The 22,510-nt window shown below is 37.0% G+C and overlaps 1 protein-coding gene across 6 annotated transcripts in view; it reads left to right on the forward strand.

Annotated features, from left to right (window-relative positions):
- The window catches only part of LOC107553827 (RIMS-binding protein 2), a 57,094-nt gene that overhangs the window by 7,239 nt on the left and 27,345 nt on the right, over positions 1-22,510 (forward strand). The window contains exons 3-14 of one of the 6 annotated variants that reach the window (XM_016236130.1): positions 1,634-1,684; positions 3,021-3,041; positions 4,509-4,550; positions 4,810-5,020; positions 7,177-7,346; positions 9,340-9,419; positions 10,400-10,509; positions 10,806-11,711; positions 18,086-18,237; positions 19,640-20,227; positions 20,336-20,485; positions 21,509-21,610. In XM_016236130.1, the coding sequence (XP_016091616.1) occupies positions 1,634-1,684; positions 3,021-3,041; positions 4,509-4,550; positions 4,810-5,020; positions 7,177-7,346; positions 9,340-9,419; positions 10,400-10,509; positions 10,806-11,711; positions 18,086-18,237; positions 19,640-20,227; positions 20,336-20,485; positions 21,509-21,610 (2,583 nt within the window). Of the gene's footprint in view, positions 1-1,633; positions 1,685-3,020; positions 3,042-4,508; positions 4,551-4,809; positions 5,026-7,176; positions 7,347-9,339; positions 9,420-10,399; positions 10,510-10,805; positions 11,712-18,085; positions 18,238-19,639; positions 20,228-20,335; positions 20,486-21,508; positions 21,665-22,510 lie in introns of those variants that run through there. The other 5 variants (XM_016236134.1, XM_016236131.1, XM_016236135.1 and 2 more) reach the window with 5 other exon arrangements.

Consider the following 22,510-nt stretch of genomic DNA (forward strand, 5'->3'; position numbering starts at 1 on the left):
ATGATATTCTCTACTGAATCAACAAAATAATTATTAAGAACATCAGCTACTTCAGCTGGTTTATTCTGAAGTTTTCCATCAACAACGCGTTCAAGTGATTTAGAATTATGTCCCATTAATATTTTTAACTGTCTCCAAATAGGCTTAGTATTGCCTCATGCTTTTTCTATTATATTCAGAAAGAAGTTAGCTTTAGCTACCCGTAGTTCTTTAACTACCCTATTTCGTAACATAATAAAAGTATGCCTATCTCTGCTTACATTAGATTTAATTGCAACCTTTAGGGCCATATCCCGTTTTTTAGGGCCATATCCCGATTCTGGGGATAGATGATTTTACATGGTTTCAGGTTGGTACAAGCTGGTTTAGATGATTAATCAGCTGGTGGTTTTGTCAGGTGATTTTGGACTGGTCATAGCTATTTTTTTAACTAGGGACTATGTGAATTTTAATTTATTTGACTCTGTCTGAAATATGTTTATTTATTTTTTATCATTTTAAACATTTTCATTAACATGACTGTTAAAATGACACTGACAAATGACTTTGTTTTGCTAAGGATGATTTCATAGCATCATATGTATGCTAAATAAATACAATTAAATAAAAAATTCCAACTTTTTGCATCATTTGACAAACCTTATTAGGGCCAAAATTGTTGGTTGTGTGGAACAGTTGAATTAAAAAAATCACAGAAATATTGAAATTACATTCTTATTTTAAATTATATATTAAACATGTAATTATCATTTTTATGATGGGTTTTCATAATTTAAGATAGAAAGTCTAGCTTTAGGACAATAAAAAAACTTTTCACATAAGGTATTTTGAAAAGATTATTGATGAAGGCATAGTAAAAATGTAATGTGACTTTCATATAATAATAAAAAAGAAGTTTTAATAAAAAATAAAAAAAATCAACCCCTCTGACAGGAAAGATGCTTGAAATTGAAGAAACACCCTAAAATAAAATCCAGCTGTCAAAGTGCTCCTAATGAAGAGAGATGTTTAAAGAAAAACTGTTTCAGCAATTGTAGGTAACTCTCTGAAATTTTCCTCTCATTTCTCGTTTGAGTGAAGAGAAAAGTGCCGCTGTCTCACCACTCGGAGTAAATTACTCTCTAATGAAACAGCAGAGCAGGTGATCAAATCTGACATTTTCTCCAGAACACGTGAACATTGTCACCCGCTGAAACGTTTGTGTTATTGTCTGTCTTTATTGAATGGAGCACTGTGATTACAGAGGAGAATAAACAGAAGAAATGACACACACACGCTCATCAGAAGAAGTCAAGACATTAAGAACCCAGTTTTGTTGTTCTGAAGGTGAATCTCCATGCATATTTCTGAAATGTTCCCTCATGTTGTGATACTGAAGAGGCTGACACTCAAACAGATGTTCCTCTGTTCATGTGGAACTGAATGCTGTTTTCCACAGCTGCTGAAAGTTACAATGAATGACCCTACAATGCATTGCAGTCCTTGTTGCCTAAAACCTATTCAACCAAACTTGGGAATAGAACGTTTATACACAAGGATCGTGTAGAAATATTTTTTGCTGTGACTTTTATTAAGTATGCCATGACTGACTTGGTATTAATGCCGTTATATATTATTTTTGTGTTGTTTATAGGCTCAAGTTGAGGCTAAGAAGGAACATGAAGGTGCCGTCCATCTGTTAGAGGTGAGTAACAATGTCTACTCATGAATGTCAGTGCATGTGTATGTGAGTGTGCATATAAGCATGCATTTTAAATCGTATCTTGGCTGACTGTGATAGTACAGCACATTCCACATGCGTCATCGTATATTTTTTCATATTAGCCAAAAATCTGGCTACCATATGAGTCACATCTTAGCTTACACCATTTTGATATTTTGAGTTATTCAGACAAATTTAATAAATAAATAAAAGTTCTTGTGTAAATATCCTTGCTGACCATTAGGGCTATCAAAAAGAATTTCGAATATTTGTCGAATAAAAAAAAAAAATCCACATTCGAATGCAAAAACTTTGCATTCGAATTTTAGGTCTGCGTCAGCCGTCAGGCAGCCTTATCAGTGGCGAACGAGATGCGATGACGATGTAAGTGTCATTGATTGCATTTGAATGCTTTTGTTAGCCTATCCAGTTGAACCCACTAGATGCGGCGCTGCTACGTTGTTCATTCAATATATTGTGGAAAACGAGAGCATCAGTGTGGAGAAGATGTTGTTTACGTCAAAACTGAAACCAAGCCGTTCACACAGAATGCATATTTATCACATTTTCTAGGGGGACATCTATCAGTGTTGCACTCGCGTCTCGCACAAGAGAGCGGCATGTTTAGAAAGCCATGTAAAATTTATGTAAATTCAACTTTTAAAAAACATGTCTAAAGACGTTATGGTGTTTTCCCCCATCCCACTGTATCTCATGTTTTTAAATGAAGAAAGTAGCCTACTCTTTGTGATTGGTTTATGGTCCTTTGTATTAAACTATACATACATGCATGGTGCTGTTTTTTTCTAATTGTTTAAGCAACTTTATTAATTATATATGGTTTATAAACATTATTTTAAACACTATGCACTTTTTTTCAAAGATAGTCGTGTTATTTTATTACGCTTTGAAGAAACGTGCATAATATTTTGCGCGAAGCCAAAAGCTTTTTTTTCCCCTAACTGAAATTATGCCTTTTAAATTCGAATATAATTCGAATTTTGATCATATTTAAGTAGGAAATTCGAATTTAGTTTTTCAGTCATTTTGACAGCCCTACTGACCATTGTTGAGTGTTTTAAACTAATGTACATCTATTTTATGATTTATTTACCTTATTCTACTTTCTGCTTTTCATTCATTGCTGATATTAATGGGCAATTAAGGGAAAATGGGGACTGTACTCATGTTGGGTCTCTGTGACTTCTGAAACTGAAGAAATGCTCATGTGTGCAACTGTGATTTGTTTGGTTCCTTACATCTGTTGTCACTATGTTACTGGTCTTTTTTTTATCTTTTTTTTTTTTTGCATATACAGAATCACTTGGACAGCATGCAGGTATTTTCGAGTTACTTCTCCTCAAAGTTCTGCCTCTCCTCCCCGTGTGATTCATTGGGGGTAGTTCCTATCACCTCGTTTAGCTGTCCTGTCAATTATTGTACCGCTCATCCATGATTGATCTGTAAACATTTGATCAATATCTTTGATCTATATCGCCATAGATCAAATTATTGAACCTTTTTAGGACAAACCATCAGTCTTCATAGTCATTTTATACGTACCTGACTAAAGTTATTTATGTGTTTTATAAATGTTTAAAGTAAAACAGGTCACGTTTTGCTTGTCTTTAAATCCAAACAACTGCTTTTTTTGCATTTTTATTTTATTGTTTGTTTGTTTTTTTGATAATGTTATAAAAAAATGAACATTATCAAAAATCATTTTGTTTTAATTTAATTATTAATAACAAGATATACATTTTATTAAATTAAAATGAAATGAAATGGATAATTAGTATTTGGAAAATTCTAAATAATTATATTAGTCTATAAATTAAATAAAAACTAAATAAATGCATATAAAAACTATTAAATCTAAAAATTGTATTATATTTTAATATTTAAATTAATTGTTTGTTACTATCATTTCAATTGTATTATTTTTAGCATGTTGCCATCCCAATAGACATTAATCTAATGAAAAACAAAGACAAAGGTTGTCAGTGAATTACCTCTACCTTCAGTAAACAAAGAGTAAAATGTCTTCGACTGTTATTTTATTGTATTATTGTAGTTTATTTTTATTTGTTTGAAAGCGTTCTGTTGTCTCCTCATTCCTCTTGGGAGGCATTTTTTGATAGTAAAGAAGCTAAACAGGAGATAAATGAAGATGAGGGCAGCCTCTGTAGTGGAGGGCATGTATGTACTTTATAAAAAGTACAAATGAAAGTGCTGCAAAAGTCAGTTTGTTCTCTTAACTCAGTGGTAAAAGTTTCTCATTCACTGCCTGATCCTTTCTGTTCCTCCTGTGTTGCGATGCATGGGTGCTGCCTTGTGCTAAATCCTGTTAGCGCCTCATGGATATGTGCGTTTGCAGATCAGATCAGCAACAACAAACATGACTGATGGATTATAGAACGTGACATGTCTTCCTTTAATTTCCTTGCCCAAAAAGCCATATTTAGTCATTTATGTGAACTTGTACAGTAACTGTGCATAAACATGTTACACAAGACATACTGTAAGTATAACAGGTCAAGTTACAGTTTTGTGTAAAGTTTTGACTTGTTAAAATGCAAACTCGCATGATCCTCTAATGTGGTTTATAGTTTTGATGTACAAGTATACATGTGAGTTTCGTCAAATGATCATCAGCTTTTACTGTTATTTTGGCATGCGTGGTACCCTCCTCCATTTAATAGTACTTCCCATCGCTAACATCATGATCAAAACAGAGATTTGATGTACAATAACAGCTGAACATAGATTGACTCCTGTCTTTGTTTGATTCTGTTGGTGTCTGAAGCTGAGAAGTTTCCTTCGCACTAAGAACACAATGCGATTTTTGGTAGGAAAAACCTCCTTTTAGATGTAGGCATTTTTTGTAGTATTGTAGGTTGTTTACAACATTCACAGTTGGTAGAGTTGGCAGGCTCTATTCATTAGCATTCATCGGTTAGTTAATGTGAAGTGCAGATATTAATAAAGCTGTTACCAGTTTTAAATGTCAATGCTTTTATCACAGACCAGCCAAATTGGCCTGTGTGTGTTTTTAATACTAGACATTCTCTTTTCTTTTTTCTTTTCCTCCGTCTTTTTCTTTCCAGGCTAAAGTGAGAGAATTGGAGGAAAAATGCCGGACACAGAGTGAGCAGTTTAACCTGCTGTCAAAAGAGTTGGAGAAGTTCAGGTTGCAGGCTGGGAAGTTAGACATCCTGAGCAGCAGTCAGCTGACAGGGGGCGACTCGCCCGGCTCACCCACCAAACCCCTCACCCTCTCCCAGCTCCTCAACGGCCTCACTGCCCCCTCCGGGAAAGGTACAGTATGCATATTGAAGAAGGCCATGTGTTGACACTTCCTTAAATATTTAACAGAGTTACATTGCAACATGGTATGGTTTCTTTTCATTATGTGGTGGTGAAAATCCATATTTGACATTTTAACATTTTATTCATTCAAATTAATTTACTAGATCTTAGATATATAATATGCAAGAACCTCAAAATATTTGGAAACTTTTGGGAATCTTTGTCATTGCATTAGAAATTCAAATAATGTTTTCAGAGCTAACTTCAATTTTCTGAATAATTTTTACTGTATGTAAACAATGTAACAATATATTTGTATGCAGTATTTCAAAAAAGCAAAACATACACATATATATATATATGCAGGGCTTGACATTTTTTGCTCACCAGCCTCTGTGGCTAGTGGTTTTCCAAATTTACTAGCCACTCAGCATTTTCACTGGCCACAATTTTATTGGTGGGAAATAGTTTTATATGACTAAAGTTACTGCATACTAAAATGTATTTATTTTTAAAGAGGAATTTTGTGGGCGTTTTTTTTTTTTTAATCATCTTTCATATTGAATTCTTACATTTTTTTTATAATTGCACTTAATATAATAAGACACTATAGGGCTATTAGCAATCAAATGAAATTAGTATTAACAAAACTGATCTTTCCACTGCAGAAGAAAGTGGCTATTTAGATGCAATTACACAGACAGTTTAATGAAGCTGAAATGTAGCATTAATGCCTTTACACTGCAAAATTATAATATAACATAATATTATGAACTTGTTGTTTTAAATCAGTTTTTTTTTTTAAATATACAAATTTGAAATGTTGGAAAAAATGTAAAGATAAGCTATTTTTAAATATGAAAGTAAACCGCCAGTAGGTGGCAGCAAGTCACTGTCTTAATGAGTGAGTAATTGAGCCAATCATTCAAACAATTCTTTCAGACGGCTGATTCATTCAAGAATGAAGGTGTGTGTCTTAATCAATAGGCCACTGAATCATTGACTCAAATAATTAATTCAAATACGTGAATAATTCAGTTACAAAACACCGCAGTGTGTTGCTCAGAGATACGTGACTGTTCTGCTGTGATCTTTGTTTGGAACTATTTTTGTTAATCAAATCGAGCAAAAACAGTCAACATTGACAATATTTTATGAAAATGTATATTAACTCTTGTATAAAATCAATGTCAAATTTGCAATTGCTGTTTTCTGGTTAACTTCACTCTCTTGGTCATGTCATGTTGCTTAACTAGGCTATACTGTATGTTATAAATATAAAAACTAAATTACATTTTTTTACCGCAGTATGTTTCTTCTGTGTGCAATTGTGTTCATTTGTTTTGTCTCACACAGATATTTATTGCTTTATTTATTTTATTTTATTTTGTCATTTTGTTAATGCAGATACATAGATTACAGTTTAAACTTTTTTAAAAGAAATTAATAGTTTTTATTTAGCAAGGATGCATTAAATTGATCAGTACAGAACATTGACATTGTTGCAAAACATATATTTAATATATTTATATAATTATATTTGAAATAAATGCTGTTTCTTCTGAACTCTTTATGATAAAATAAATTTCCACCAAAAACTTAGAATAAGAAATATTTATTGAGCAGCAAATCAGCATATTAGAATTATTTCTGAAGGATCATGTGACACTGAAGACGGGAGTAATGAAAATTCAGCAGTCATCACAGAAATAAATGACATTTTACAGTATATTAAAATGGAAAACTATTATTTTAAATCGTAATAATATTTCACAATTGCTGTTCTGTATTTTTGATTAAATAAATGCAGCCTTGGTGAGACTTCTTTCAAAAACAAGAAAATCTTACTGACCCCAAACTTTTGAACAGTAGTGTATATTTCCTCTCCAAATTTCTTTATAAGGTATTGATTGATTATAGTTCACTCATATTTGCTCACCTTTAGTTTACCATCCTTCATCCTTTACCCTTCCCATAAGGCAATATGAAACAATGTCTAATGCTGAAAAATCTGAAGACTGATAAGATCAACAGCAGTGATGATGTGCTGAGATGGTGGGAGGAGTATGGGACCGTACACAGTAATGAAGTAATCAGTCACCTTTGTGTGTGTGTGTGTGTGTGTGTGTGTGTGTGTGTGTGTGTGTGTGCGTGTGTGTGTAAAGGTAATGAGGATTCGATGAGTAAGATCTCAGAGCTCATTCGGCCTCTGCAGATGACTGAGGGGGAGAAGGTAGAGCTCCTGTCTGTCAAACCCACCTTCCTGTCACGCAGCACACCCTCCAGCCCACGGCGGGCCTTCCTCTCAGAGGTGCGGCCCGTCATCGCCACTGCTGTGAGTATGACAAACAAACCAATCAATCAGACCCCTTTAAAGGGGTCACGAACTGCCCTTTTTTATTATTTCTCTGAGGTCCACTTATAATTTAATTAAGATTTTTACATCAAAAAACATAATTTAGAAGTAATAGGCTCTTCATTTTGAATCCATCTTTATCAATTGGTTTCTGCATAGACCTGTGTTTGCCTCTCTCGTTATTTACACTACATGCCCGAATCGGAGGGCAGGGCTAAACAGGCAGTGATGTAGAAGTAGGCGTTGATCTTTTTCTGCGGAGACGGTGTTTAGCCACATGATTATAGAGTAGAACATTCCACAAGCTGTCGTTTTGGCAGATTGGCTTCAATATAAGCTGTTTTTGGACTAACAAGAAAGTTTTGAGTCCTGAAACTTACAGGATGTTTTTATAGTAAAATTACCTCTTATATGTCAAGAAATTAGGGGAATTTTGATTTCTCAGTTCATGACCCCTTTAATGTTAACCATTTACAGTTTGATTTTAGTCTTGAGGTTTAATCTTTTGAAGCAAAAATTAAATATATAAAAAGAACTGAGGTTCTACAGAATAAAATCGATTATATTTGCATTATCTGAAGGAAATGCCAGGGCTTGCAAGCCAGCACAAGAATGTTAATGTGTTGGACTTTGGTTTTGGTTCTATGTGCATTTAACAAACTTTAATGAATCAATACATACATTTTTAGTTTTAATATTTTTCTTGTGTGGAAACCATTTCACAGACTGTGATACATTTCCAGAGTTATTAACAACAGTTTTTAATTAATTAATTAATTTTTTAATCTAAAGGTAATGTATGTAAGCAAAAAAGTCCTCAAGGCCTGCTGTATTGTGAATAAGTCACAGCTGATGGGGATGCAGGCACTCCGATTTGTGTCATGCCTAACAACGCCCTTCAGACATGACTTAAGGAAAAATTTTAATATTAAAAACTGTACTAGATTTACAATGTTAATAACTCTGGAAATGTATCATCACAGTCTGTGAAAAGAATCCATTGAAAAATGTTCACTTAAATTTATTTTAAAATATTTGTTAATTAATTTTTTTACTTAAATGTATTATAAAGTTTAAAGATTATTTAAAAAATAAAAACAGGGTGAGACTAAACTATTAAACTGAAAGGTTTGTAAATAGTCGAATAGAATAGATTCTTTTTCTAACTAATATATTCTAGATTCTAAGAGAGCAAAGTAGATTCTAATAGTGTGTCATGTACCACAGTGATTTGGCCATTATGAGAATAATTACAGTATACATTGACAGGCTGTGTGTGTGAGAGGGTGTGTGGGTGTGAATAGTCCAATCTGTCTGCTCAGACTGTGCTCTGCTGGTGTTATTGGCTTAATCGCCCACATTATCAGATTGCACACTGGACTTTGCTTTCAGTTATTGCAGACTTCATTTTTGCCCAAACATTTATCAAAAATCTAAACTTGAAAAACATTCATTCTTATGTTTTATAACCCACTGATTTGTCATTGACTCTCTTAGGCGTTGTTCATACTACACATAAATCCGATTTGGTTTTCAAATCTGATCTTTAGGTTTGAGTGTGCAGTGTCATTTTGCCGTTTGATTAAACATGATCCACTTCAGGAAGTGTGACCAATATCTAGTGTATCTACATCAGCACAATCTCAAAAGACACATCCGGAATTATAAAAAGTGGATATTTTGAAATCCGATCTGACCAATTAGACTAGAAAATCAGATGTAATCAGTTTTCAAAGCACATATGAATGTGGTTTGGATCAGGTTTGTAAACATTGGATTTCATGTGGTTTGTTTGCTGTTCATACTACAAAAAACTAAACAGATTTGTGTCAGCTATGCCAAAAAATCTGTCTAAACAAAGCATTAAACTCCCTGTTCTGGTGAAGCTTAGCATGCTGCTTCACAACAACAATGCTGTAAGCTAGTAAAGCTGACCATTAACTCATCTATCCGCTTTTCCTCTCTCCTTTAGATGGACAAAGAGCAAGGCTCGTCCCCCAGGTCTAAGTCCAGATACACAGGCAAAGTGCGACTGTGTGTTGCCCGCTACAAGTGAGTGGATCCACTACAGCTGTTGTAACACGTTACAATATGTTACAATAGGACGTTTGCTGTAATAATAGGTTATAACATGTCATTAGCTATAATGATTTGTTATATCATGCTATTAGCTGTAATGATTAGGTGTAGAATAGCGGTAGTCACAGTATCAGGTCTGCCTTTAAGAAATACTCTGGTTTAAGTACAAGTTTAGTATATCAACAACATCTGTGCACACTGTCAATTACCACAGACAAGAATTTCGACTCATCTACCAAGCACAGCAGATAAACATTTAAAATGTGCTTTCACACTGTTTTGATAGTATAATCATAGCACTTATTATTATCATACGGTATGTGTTAGCTTGAGATGGTTTGATGCAATTGCAAAATGATATCCAGTCTATTCAATTTTTGGTAAAATCATGTAAACTGTGTAAAACGGGTGTGATATCCATTTAAAAATACTAGAAAAGGTTGTGATGTAAGCATCTGCAAAGCATTGTTTCCACATAACCAAATACTTCATCCGCCTAGAAAAGTAGTCCCACCTGAACAGGACACATACATACTTTTACAGTTTGAATATCAAACTGAAGCATTCCCATAAAATGTTCACCAAAAATATGAGCTTCACATTCTGCCTTTAGACCCTCCAGTCATCTTTCTCTATAGGCTTCCAAGATTGTATCCCAAAAATAATGAAAAATTGTTTCAAATGGGATTCACCCCATTATATCAGGCTGGTTGGTATGTTCGAACAAACCAAGGACAGAGCTACAGTGTTTAACTTTTCAGAGAAAACAAAAATCAACCTACAAATGGCCTAGCAATGTCTGCATTTTGTGCTAATACTATTTTGACATTTAAAAAATTTAGACTTCTACTTTAGTTTTTTTTTTATTTAATCCAGAATATACCTTTTAATGTATGGTTTAATATTAATAATAAAGAAGTCCTTGAATTGAATTCAGCATGTCCTCCCTGCAGTTATAACCCTTATGATGGCCCCAATGAGCATCCTGAAGCAGAGCTCCCCCTGGTGGCTGGGAAGTACCTGTATGTTTATGGGACCATGGATGAGGACGGCTTCTATGAGGGTATGTCATATTATAGGACTACTTTAGAGCTTCAAAAGTTTGGCATCAGTCAGATTTTTTTTTTTTTTTTACAATTTTTGAAAGTAGTCTCTTATGCTCAACAAGGCCACATTTATTTCATTTAAAATACAGTAAAATCGTAATATTGTAAAATATTATCAAAGTTTAAAATAACAGTTTTCTATTTGAATATATTTTAAAATGTAATTTTAAGTTCCTTTGATGGCAAAGCTGAATTTTCAGCAGCAATTGTTCATGCGCCTATTCATCACTCGGTACCCTTTTCTGTTCTCCAGGTGAGATGTTGGACGGACAGCAGGGTCTCGTTCCCTCCAACTTTGTGGACTTTGTCCAGGATGAGGAGCTCCCGTCGGTTCCTCTCTTGGACCGCATCAAGGAACCGTCCTACCTCAACCACAGCCCCGCCTCCATGCCCAGCAGTGCCGTGAGTACACTCAGCACGCTGCTCTCAGAGAAGCTGGATGCCCTGGGCTCGGGCACCGGGACGGGCACCAGCAGCAGCAGCGGGGTGAGCAGCTTGGGCATGAGCATGGGGCTGGGCATGGACTTTCTGGGACCCTGCAGCAATGGCACAGGCACGCTGGACGTGAACATCGACGAGATTGGAGAAGACATCGTGCCTTACCCCCGCCGCATTACCTTGATCAAGCAGCTGGCCAAGAGCGTTATCATAAGCTGGGACCCTCCGGTGGTGCTGCCCGGGTGGACGCCCACCAGCGGCTACAATGTGCTGGTGGATCAGGAGGTACGCATGAGTGTGCCCTTCGGTGGCCGCACCAAGTCTTTGATCGAGAAGCTGAATCTGGCCTCCTGTACGCACCGCATCTCCATCCAGAGCATGACGGAGCGGGGGCTCTCCGATCCGCTGCGCTGCACACTGCTGGTAGGGAAAGATGTGGTGGTGGCGCCCTATTACCTTCGTGTGGAGAACATCACGCAAGTATCGGCTGAGCTCACCTGGATGCCAAGCAACAGCAACTACAGCCACATGATCTTCCTGAATGACGTGGAGTATGATGTTGTGAAGCCTGGAGGGTACAAATACCACTTCTACAACCTGAAGCCCATGACGGTGTATAAGATACGGGTGGTGGCCCGGCCCCATCAGATGCCCTGGCAGCTTCCCCTTGAGCAGAGGGAGAAGAAGGAGGTCTCAGTGGAGTTCTGCACACAGCCAGCCGGTGGGTCAACACTGAACGCAGACTCATCGCAGTTTTTTATTATAGTGATTTGAGATCTGGTTATCTGTAGGGCTGTCAGTCAATTCAAAATTCAATCTGATTAATTGCACAATATTTTGTTGTGTCATAGTTCGACATGCGTTCTTGCAAAAACAAGATGGTACTTCAAGACTGAATTGCTCCAGTGGTAGGATTATTTCTTATTACAGAATTTACAAATCAGGGGTCATGATTAATACTAATCATTAATTATCAAGAAATTAAGAAATATATATATATATATATATATATATAGATAGATAGATAGATAGATAGATGATAATTAAAAAAGATATATATATAAACTATGAATATAATTAAATATAATAATTATTTATTAAGACATTTATTTAATTAAATGCTTTAAATTGATCAAAAGTGACAATAATGACTTTTGTAATGTTGTAATGTATTTGTTTCAAATCGGTGCTGTTCTTTTGAGCATTCATCAGAGAATCCAGAAAAAAGCATATTAGAATTATTTCTGATGGATCATGTGACACTGAAGACTGGAGTAAAGACTGATGAAAATTTGTTGCCATCACATAAAAATTTTTTATTTTAAAATATATTAAAATAGAAACCTGTTATTGTGAATTGTAATGATATTTCACATTATTACTGTTTTTAATTTTTATTTTGGGGGGTTAAATACATATAGCCTTGGAGAGCATATGATTTTAACAACCTATAACTTTTCATTTTAAATTATCATACTAAATTGGCATGTTAAATTGTCAGCGCTAGTTATCACTATTACTATGCCCTTTTAAAAACTGTGCAAAACTTGTCACCACCATGCCAGGATGTTGTGTGTAGTTGGTAGGCTGTTGCTATATGGTTGCAAAAATGTTCTGCTTCTAAATGGTTGTTAGCACAATGCAGTGTGGTTGCTAGTGTGTTCTGAATAGTTTTTGCTAGGAGTTTTCTGGTTGCTGTGTAATTAATCCATGGGCTAGTTTCCTGCAGATTTTAAATATTTTTTAGCCCCATAATTATTTCCAAGCCAAAAAATGTCAGTGATGCCATGTTTTTAGGGCATGATATCTCAAGAATTATAATTGCTGGTACCTCAAAATTAGTAAAATGTTCTAACATACCCAACTAAAATATTAATCTCACATTTTGATCATGACAGGGACTAAAACTGACAGAAAGCCTAATAAGGCTTATGCTTTAAGATTAAAACACATGTATTGGTATTCTTTTATGGATGTAATTAAGCCCCCAATACCACCCACGTCAAGAAATGTTTCACTTTTTTAACTTTTAAGGGCCAATTATGAATATATCTCTACCCAGAGGAGAATCTGGAAAATGTAGACTTCAAGGGAACAAGTCTGTCTTTGTATCTACCAACTCCTAAGAGACCAGCAGTCATAATCCTTGTCCAATTATAATTCTCATCCAAATATTTTGAAGACGATGCTTGCTCAGGGAAAACGTCCTTGCTACTGTATATCATACAAGTTGTCAGTTTTTTGTGGGAATTCCTAGTCCCAGATAACAGTTAACAGTAAGCATGTAACCTTGATGTTTGCTATGCAGTTCCAATTCATCAATTCGCCCTGCTAAAGGAGGAGACTGGAAGTTTAGTGCTCCATAATGAGCTTCTTACCCTAGAGAGACTGTAGACAAGCACAAGCTGCCTTCATTAAAAGAAGCCTATGGCACGTTAGCGTATAAACAAAGAGCTGTCGGCTCTGGTTTTCACATAACACCTATTACACAGACATCTACCTGAGATGTTGATCAACCGAGTTGCGTTTTGCTTTTCTTCATCTCTAAACACTGTTCCCAGCGGACCCTGAAGATGCCTTGCTTTGGAGTACAGACGAATGAGAGCGGAGGAAATGAATGAATGCATGATGAATGGAAATGGGACGAGCGTTTGCCGCAGTAGGGAAGTGGAGCGACTGAAGATGAAAAGAGGAAGAATCAGAGAGGATGTGAGAAAAGGGAAGGGCGGAGGGGGATGCCCGGTATTCTGCTTCTGAGGGAGTCCTCGCTTGCTCGTTTTTTACTGTCTCCCACATTATTTCACACCAGCACACACACTCATAGGCGTATACACTCTCATTGAAATGCCAAGAAGCAGAGCAGACGTGCGTATGAGGGTGCTTTCAGTGCCAGCTCATTCTTCCCTCCCATCCAGAGTGTGACAGCCATTGTCCAGGGAGGAAATTAAAGGCCGTCAGCATTAGTACGGCTGTCTCCTGCCGTGCCGTGGCTCTCAGCAGAGCCTGTGATCATTAACAGTTGCAGTTTTTATTGCTATAGGGTTATAGGGTATATAGGGTTAATGCTAATTGACTCTAATGTTCTGTTTGGTGTGTGGAGAGACCCAAAGATGCTTTTAATATCTCAAAAATCACATTATTTTGATACTTAATGAAGTATTCATACTTCAAAAGTTTATAAATGTCTGTCACTTTTGATCAATTTAATGCATCCTTGATGAATACAAATATTAATTAACTACTAATAACAATAGTACTGACCCCAAACTTTTGAATGGTACTGTATCTTCATTAAATAAGCATGACAACAATACATAAGATGCTTTCCATCATTCTTATGTTGAATACCAAAGCAGTCTTCAGCTGCATGTTTAAAGGGGTCCTATTATGCTTTTTCACTTTTTCAACTTTAGTTAGTCTGTAATGTTGCTGATTGAGCATAAAAAAGATCTGCAAAGTTACAAAGCTCAAAGTCCACTTCAAAAGGGAAATCACTTTCGCATGAAATCAAAATCAACTTTATTTATTTTACTAGCGCACATTGCTAGTCTTGATGTGAACAATTAATCCGTGCAAGTTAATCTGCTGAAAAAAATGTTTGTCTTGGGAATCTTTAATCAAAATCTAAACATTAACTTCCACTCTGGAATGGCATTCCTTCTCTGATGACGTCAATTCAAACGAGTCCAATATGTTTTGTGGTCTGCCTCGATTCATGCATATGATCCGCTCTGTGCTATCGTGTCTCTGGACCGGAGCAGGCTGTGAGCGCTGCGGCGGTTCGTGTGACCAGACATCTTTTGCCGCAATGTAAAGCATATTTACACTGTCTGAATTGTTCCCTATCCCCTATATAATGCACTATGTGCCATTTTCCGTACAGAAAATACAAATTCTGTAAACAAGTGACCGATTTCAGCCGATTCAGCGTCTATTTATAGACCAGGGGACGGGACGCTTCGGATTCTAAAGAGCATTTGATTGGACAGAAAGTTTGATGAGAAGCTGAAGTGCAGGGTGATGTCATCAAAATCGCTGATCCATATTGGCGGAAGTGAGAGACTGTAAGTTTTGAATGCTTATATCTTGTAAACATGAATTTTGTTATTGTTTTGGAGCACACTAGCTTATAGATAACCTTAAGGCTAACATATTCATACTAAAAGCCAAAAAACTTACATTTTGATTTCATGGGTACTTTAAGTATTTACATAGTGGTTGGTGTGCAAAAGCACCACATTTACCTTGTAAAGTTAATACATTTGAACAAGTATGTTTAAAAAACACAGTACCAAAGTAGTCAGCAGTCATGAGCAAATGAATCTTGTGAGACAGTTCTTTTTAGCGAATTAAAAACATACAGTACAGAGTAACTGGAGTAGCCAAATTCATAAGCAAATTATTCATAGGAGCCAGTTGTTTTTAGTGAATCAAAAACATACCACACAACCAAAGGAAAATGATTCTTATGAGTCATTTCATTTTTGCGAATCAAAACATACAGTACAGTGCGACCAGAGTAGCCAGATTCCCCAGTAAATTAGTCATTCTTTTTGTTGAATCAAATCCATACAGCGCAATCAGAATAGTATGATTTACCTTATGAAGTTAATACATTTTATAATTGTGTCATTTAATTTTATAAATTGTAATTTTACAACATGCTACCTTTAATGAAACTTAAAAGTAATGTGTGAAAAACAATTCAACCCAGTTTAGCTGGAAAGCGATATATCAGATGCAACATCCGTGGCTTTGTGCACCCAACTTGCTTTTTTTTTTTAAAGGATGAAAAGAAATGGAAGTCATGCATGTGTTAACAGGAATGTTTTTTTCTCCCACAATGCCTTTGGCTGATCTATTTTTTTTTTCAATTGATAATTTTAATTGATAGGGAAGGCCACTCCTGATGGAACGGTCCTGCTCGCAGATTATCGAATTTCCAGCACAGTGGAGTGCATGCCTCAGGACATCTTGACATCTTGAGATAAATGAACCCTCGGTCTAGTCTAGCTCACATTGTGTTCCCCTCCTACAGACTGTGTTATACGTACAGGGCAATGTAAGCCCATCAGCGGGCCTCCCTGCGGACTAACAGTGCAGGCTTTTATTACGTGACACCCATCTGCAGGCATTTACCCATGCAGCGCCGGCCTCAAATGAAGGCCTGATCAGATAAAGACAGCCTTTGAGCTGTTTTCAATTACAGAGCATTGATCCAGTTCATCTGGATCAACTTCACAAATTACATGATCCACTTTTAGCTCCACTGTCTTTCCAAAGGCACACAGTCATGCCCCTGACGTCTCTGGACAGATCAGCACCCCGAGCAGCCCTTGGGCTCTGATCAGTGAGGGGTGGCCATTGATTAAGCGCTCCCCCGATGATCTGTTATGTGGTGGGCAGAGTAGTGATCAGTGTGCATTAGTGTGATCCATCGAAGAGTTCAAACCTGTTACAGGACTACCTGCTTTCTGACATCAGAATGGCTTGTCTTAATTGATTGTTGGACTGAGCGCTTGTCACTTGGAAACAGTATACATTATGTATTAATTAGTGTTTTAGTATACAAGACATGTGATGGCATCTCTCAAACACAATTAAATGCTGTTCAAAATTTTTTTTTTTTTTAATAAATAATAGCTTTGTGTGTGAGTTTGGTTTCAATAGCTGTGTAAAGTCCATTAGTTATGGCATGAGTTTAATCCATAAAAGTGTGATGTCATCAATCAGCTCAGTTCAGTTTTCATCCAATAGAGTCTGTGCAGTCAAGTCAATAATATTGCCAAATATTAAGTGTCCCCAACTAAGCAAGCCAAAAGGGAGACAGTGGCAAAGAACCCAAACTCCATCAGTGACAGAAATGGTGTAAAAACCTTGGGAGAAACCAGGCTTAGTTGGAGGGCCAGTTCTCCTCTGTTCAGATGAACCAACATGGTGTGGCTGCACCACAAGATTGTGGAATGATATTTTTTGTCAAGAATATCAATACAGCTCCTTCTCCTTGAAGATCGGGATACATTATGCCCAAGTTTGGTGACGAGATTCGAAGCTGGCCATAGGGTCTGTGCACAAGACATCTGGTTCTCTGTGCACAAGGCATCTGGTTCTCATGGTCTTCGCTGCATGCATAAACAAGATACTAATGATTTTTATGAACCAGTACTGTTTAGCAAATCAAAGACTTACTGTATATTGCAACCAGAGTACCTGAAACAAATGACTCTTATGATCCAATACATTTTAGTGAATCAAAAACTTAGAGTAGCCAGATTCATGAGCAAATGACTCTTATGAGCAGTTTTTTTTAGTGAATCAAAAACAAGCAGTGTGATATGTATAGTTTATACCGATTCCCAAAATGAATGACTTATGTCATTTTGTTCTGACAAGTTACTGATCGGAATAAGTCTGAAACACTGCTCTGTGTAATTTATAGCATTAGCAAAGAGAAAATGTCTTTCTGTATGGCAGAATATGTAAACAAAATGGACATTGTAACTGAAATCTATGCAAATGAATTGGAATTGAATCCAAATTAGAATCAGATCGAAACAAATTTTGAGTGAATCAGAATTAATTCAAAATTTATATAGATACCCAGGCCTAAAAAACGCCATCTGGTAACTGGTTACAACACATTTAAATGTTTTGAATTAAAACAAAGCAAGAGATGAGGTGAATGATGCCTGCTCTGTACTATTATGCTAAACAGCTGAAATGAGAACAGAGCATTGTGTGTTTTAGGTTCTGAGATGGTGCGGTCCATTGCTGGCAGCCACATAGAACACTCAGTATGATTAAGACGAATCAGCCCTCATAAATTCAGAGTGCTGACATAAGCAAATACACTGTGATAATCTATGCCCAGCTGGCGTCCCTTACGGCTGTAAAGTGCATGCACACACACCCACATGCACAGTTACATGCCCATTGCACATACATCATATTTTCATGCACAAGCGTGCACGTGTTTCTGAAAACAGAATGCATGTCACAGCCCTCCTACAAACACAACAGCAGACCTACACGCATTTTCTTGAATCATGATACAGTGTAACAAACTCACAAAGCAACTCTTTTTTTTTGTTTCAGGTCCTCCTTTACCTCCTCAGGATGTTCAGGTTCAGATAGGACAGACACCAGGAGTCTTGCAGATCCGTTGGAAGCCTCCTCCCCTCACTTCTACCGGCACTTCCAATGGAGCCAATGTAATCGGATACATAGTCTGCACTAAAGGTCAAAAGGTGAAGCGATGTTGCCGATTCTTACTATCATCATGCCCTTTGTGCATAACAGCTACTGATTTGCAATAAGCAGTGGGCCCTGCTAATGAAGCCAATGAAAGGTCTAAGATCAGTTAGGAGGTTAAACATGTTATACTAGTTCACGTTTTTGTTTTATTCTGCTCACTGGCGCCATCAGGTGATCGCTTGTGTCATTGCATGGCCAATGTTTTCCCTGTGTTATATAATGCAGGGGTTTATGTAAGTCATTTTTTGATAATCTGACAAAAATATATTTGGAAATAATGTTGACCTCATTTTGTGAGACAAAAAAACAAACAGTACTGTTATTTATGTATCATATATACAAATGTATTTTATTTCTGAGATGTTTTTCATGTACCAGTAGGTTTAAAGGGGTCATATGATGCTTTTTTAAAGATCATTATTTTGTGTATTTGGTATAACAGAATATGTTGACATGTACTAATATTGCCACATAGTGAGGTAGATATGTGGGGGCATGTTAGAACGAGCCATTTTAGGGGGGCGTGGCAGAGTCTTAACTTTGATAAAGAATATCTCTTTGGGTTTGAGACTTTAGTCTTTGCAACTTCAGGGATCTTATCTATGCACAATCAGCTTGTAACACTCCAAAGAGAAAGGAAAACTTGAAATTGCATCATATGACCCCTTTAAGATCTTATGATGTTGATCTTGACAATAAGTATGTCTAGATGGTCCAGGACCAGTGTCAGGAATTTTCGTCACTTTGTTTTACATTCATAATCTAATGTGTTTTTGTGCCTGGCAAGCTTAAACATTTGGTGTTCTATGATGCATTAAGCATCTAGCTGTCTAACATTTTTCAAAAATGTGAGAATTACTTGTTATACTCTTACAAATATCATATGTAATGGTAGCTTAAAATGATAAACAAATCCCCATATGCTGCTGTTTTCTAACAAAAGTGTGTTTATGAATTTATTGCTGTCACAGAATTAAACTATAGCTGTGTAATTTCCAGCTGTTATTGCAAATAAAATACTGTTCATTATTGCATGTATGTACTTGTAAATTATTTGTATTATATATTTATAATTATTTTTAAAGTTAAAAGTATATAATGTATTTATTTCTAACACCTTTAAAATTATCAATGATGTATTTAATATTTTTATTTATTTATTTATTTTAATTAAACATATATTGAATGTATTTATTTTGAACACAAAATGTATTGCTAAAAATAAATTTTATCATTTTTATGATGGGGCTAATGAAAATATCAAATAAAATAAAAATAACAGGTCAAGTACAAATCTGAATAACTGCCTGATTATATCAGCGGAAAACACTCATTGTTTATCCTTGCTAGGGCACATTTGTTTATCCCATATTTCTTTTGTTTGTTTGTTTTCAGATAGCAGAGATAATGTACCCCACAGCAGATTTCGTTACGGTGGAACTGAACCGTATCCAGTGTCTGGAAGCGCGGGAGGTCGTCGTGAGGACAATATCAGCACAAGGAGAGTCACAGGACTCTCCAGTGGCCGCCATTCCGCACAACCTCCTGGTGCCTCACCCCCACGGACACCCCCCTCACCCGCCTCCCTACCCACAAGCCTACCCCCCAACCCATCCACAACCGCATGTCCAGCCCCATTCCGTCCCGCCATCCCACCCTCATCCACCACCCTCGCACCCCCACGCCCACCCATCGCCCTCCCCGTACCCCATGTCTAAACCCAAACGCCTACCAAGTGCCAGAGACCCCCATGCCAAAGAGCCAGAGATGGGCAGGCGAATGGGACAGCCCTGGGAGCCACATCCCCGGGCTCCGTCACCCCTACCGCACCCGGGACACACACTGGAGCCCCCTCACGTAGAGGGCCGACGCTCACCCTCCCCTCAGAGGATCTTGCCTCAACCTCAGGGAGTGCCCATTCCCAACACAGTGGCTCGTGCTATGGCCCGCCAGGTGGCGCAGAGGAGCGCCCCGAATAGCAGGGTGAGTCCACTGGTTTGTTGGGTTAAATGAGGAAGATGATGATCAAGATGGTTGCTGGAATGCTTTTAAGCAGCATGACAGAATATCCATGCGCATGCACTGTTTCAGGTGGAGAGGAGGAACATCTTTAGTGAGAGAGGTAACACTCTGCATTCATTAAACTCAGACGAGGAGGAGGACGGGTACGATTCGCCTCACGCCAGGCGAAGAGGAGCTTCTGTGGACGAGTTTCTCAGAGGTTCTGAGCTGGGCAGACACGTGAGTCTGAAAAACAGCAATCTTTTTGTACTGCACAAGAAAACTTTTTAAGGGAGTTTTGGATCAGCTGACACAACACGAGAACACACGTTGTGTAACTTTTCCAACACAAGTAATGGACATTTCTGTTTATTTATGCTTTACAAAATACAGAATGTGCATTCCAAGCATGACATTATATTATATTGAATTGCATTATACTCATATTATTATGTTGATATTATATAGAATTAGTAAGTTAACACTGTTGAAATGCCAGGCCAATATCTGTATGTCCTAAAATGTTGAAAAAAATATATAGCTGATGGGGTGGACTAATTTTTAAATGTTCTTATATATGTCAAATTGTTGGTTCTAACTATGCTTTGCAACTTAATGTTAACATAAAGTAATGAAAAATGTTTTCATTACTTTCATAAACATTTTTTCTGACACAAATAAATATTGCTACAAATGACAAAGAAATCACAAGATGACAAAAGAATGGCGAAAGAAATCACAAAGAAATATTGCTATGTTTGTGTGTGTGTGTGTGTGTGTGTGTGTGTGTGTGTGTGTGTATTTATATGTATTTACTAATCTGGCAAATAAAAATATTGTCAGGGCAAGTATAAAATATGAGCTAAAATGTGACATTCATTAATTTTTACATGTGGGCCAAATAAGCCTCCAAATATGGGCCTAAATTATTCTTGGGGCCTCCTTATGATTATTTATTTATTTATTTTCTTTATTTTCTTTTTATTTTTTACTTTTATCATCCAGTGTTTTTTGTGCTGTTAATAATAAAATAGCAAGACTATGCAAATTAATATATTTAAATTCAAAATCCAAGGAAAACAAGCAACGCATCCAAACTATACAAATAACAAAACAAAGACAAGAGCGAAGTACTGATGAGCCAAATTAGGAACCAGAAACATTAGAAAACATTAGAGTGTAACTAAGTAAAATTTCGGTTGAGTTTTGAAGATTTCTTCCTGGAGTGTTAAATCATGAAGATTTCCATGTCTGTACCTCCAGCATCATCACTATAGCCACAGTGAGGAGTACTACACCGAGAGCAGTCGGGGCTCCGATCTGTCTGACATCATGGAGGAGGATGAGGAGGAGCTGTACTCGGAGATGCAGCTGGAAGAAGGGCGGCGCCGCAGCATCAACTCACACAACACATTAAAGGTATGGAACAGACACCCTTCCGGCCGCCGTCTGTCTTGGGCGTGGGCCACAGGGCCGCAGGCTAGAGGCTGGGATAGACGAAGGGGGATGGAGTATGCCGTGTTCTCTAGGGCTCCTCCCAAGGGGTGGTACTAGATGATTGGCACTTCAACCTTATAAAATAGGCTTGAAAGGCCAACTGCAGTTCAGTTAAGGGGATCTTTAGAGGTAAGAGTATTTTTTGTTATAAAGTAACTCAGTGGATTTGTCCTGAATGTGACTAGCGCTGGGTTTTTTGTGATGGTGAATTTAAAGTAGGGGGTGATAGACCTCTGATGTTGTACATAAAGCTTGAGCGGCAGGATCTTAACGGGTCACCCCATCCTCAGTCTCTCCTGGGTCCTAAAAGCGGGGTTGCTTTGCACTACCGAACTTCGACGTCATTCAGTCATTTAGCCAGCTTTGTATAAGCCTGTCCAGTCATACAAAGCTCGATACATCTGAATGGCTTAACCTGAGGCTGCACACGCAATGCATGAGAAAACGGTCTGAACATGCTTTATGCTCTCCAGATGTTGCAAACTCTGTTGTTCAGTTTTAAGTATTGCATCACTATTCATCTGTATCTGGTAGAAATCGATCTGGATTACTCTATATAGTAGAAGTGACTCTTGTTACTTGGAATTGACAGGATTATTTAGCAGATTCTTAGATTTATTGCATATGACAATCACATATGTGCAGATACATACAGTGTGTATTTGTTTGCTATGCCTGAAGTGTTTACCTCATGGAATATAACGCCATGGTTTTATGTGTTTGTGATTATTATTAAATAAAGACTGTTTTTTTGTGTGTGCTCTGTGT

The sequence above is a fragment of the Sinocyclocheilus grahami genome, unplaced genomic scaffold (genome assembly GCF_001515645.1).
Source record: "Sinocyclocheilus grahami isolate Dianchi unplaced genomic scaffold, SAMN03320097.WGS_v1.1 scaffold482.1, whole genome shotgun sequence".
NCBI lineage: Eukaryota > Metazoa > Chordata > Actinopteri > Cypriniformes > Cyprinidae > Sinocyclocheilus > Sinocyclocheilus grahami.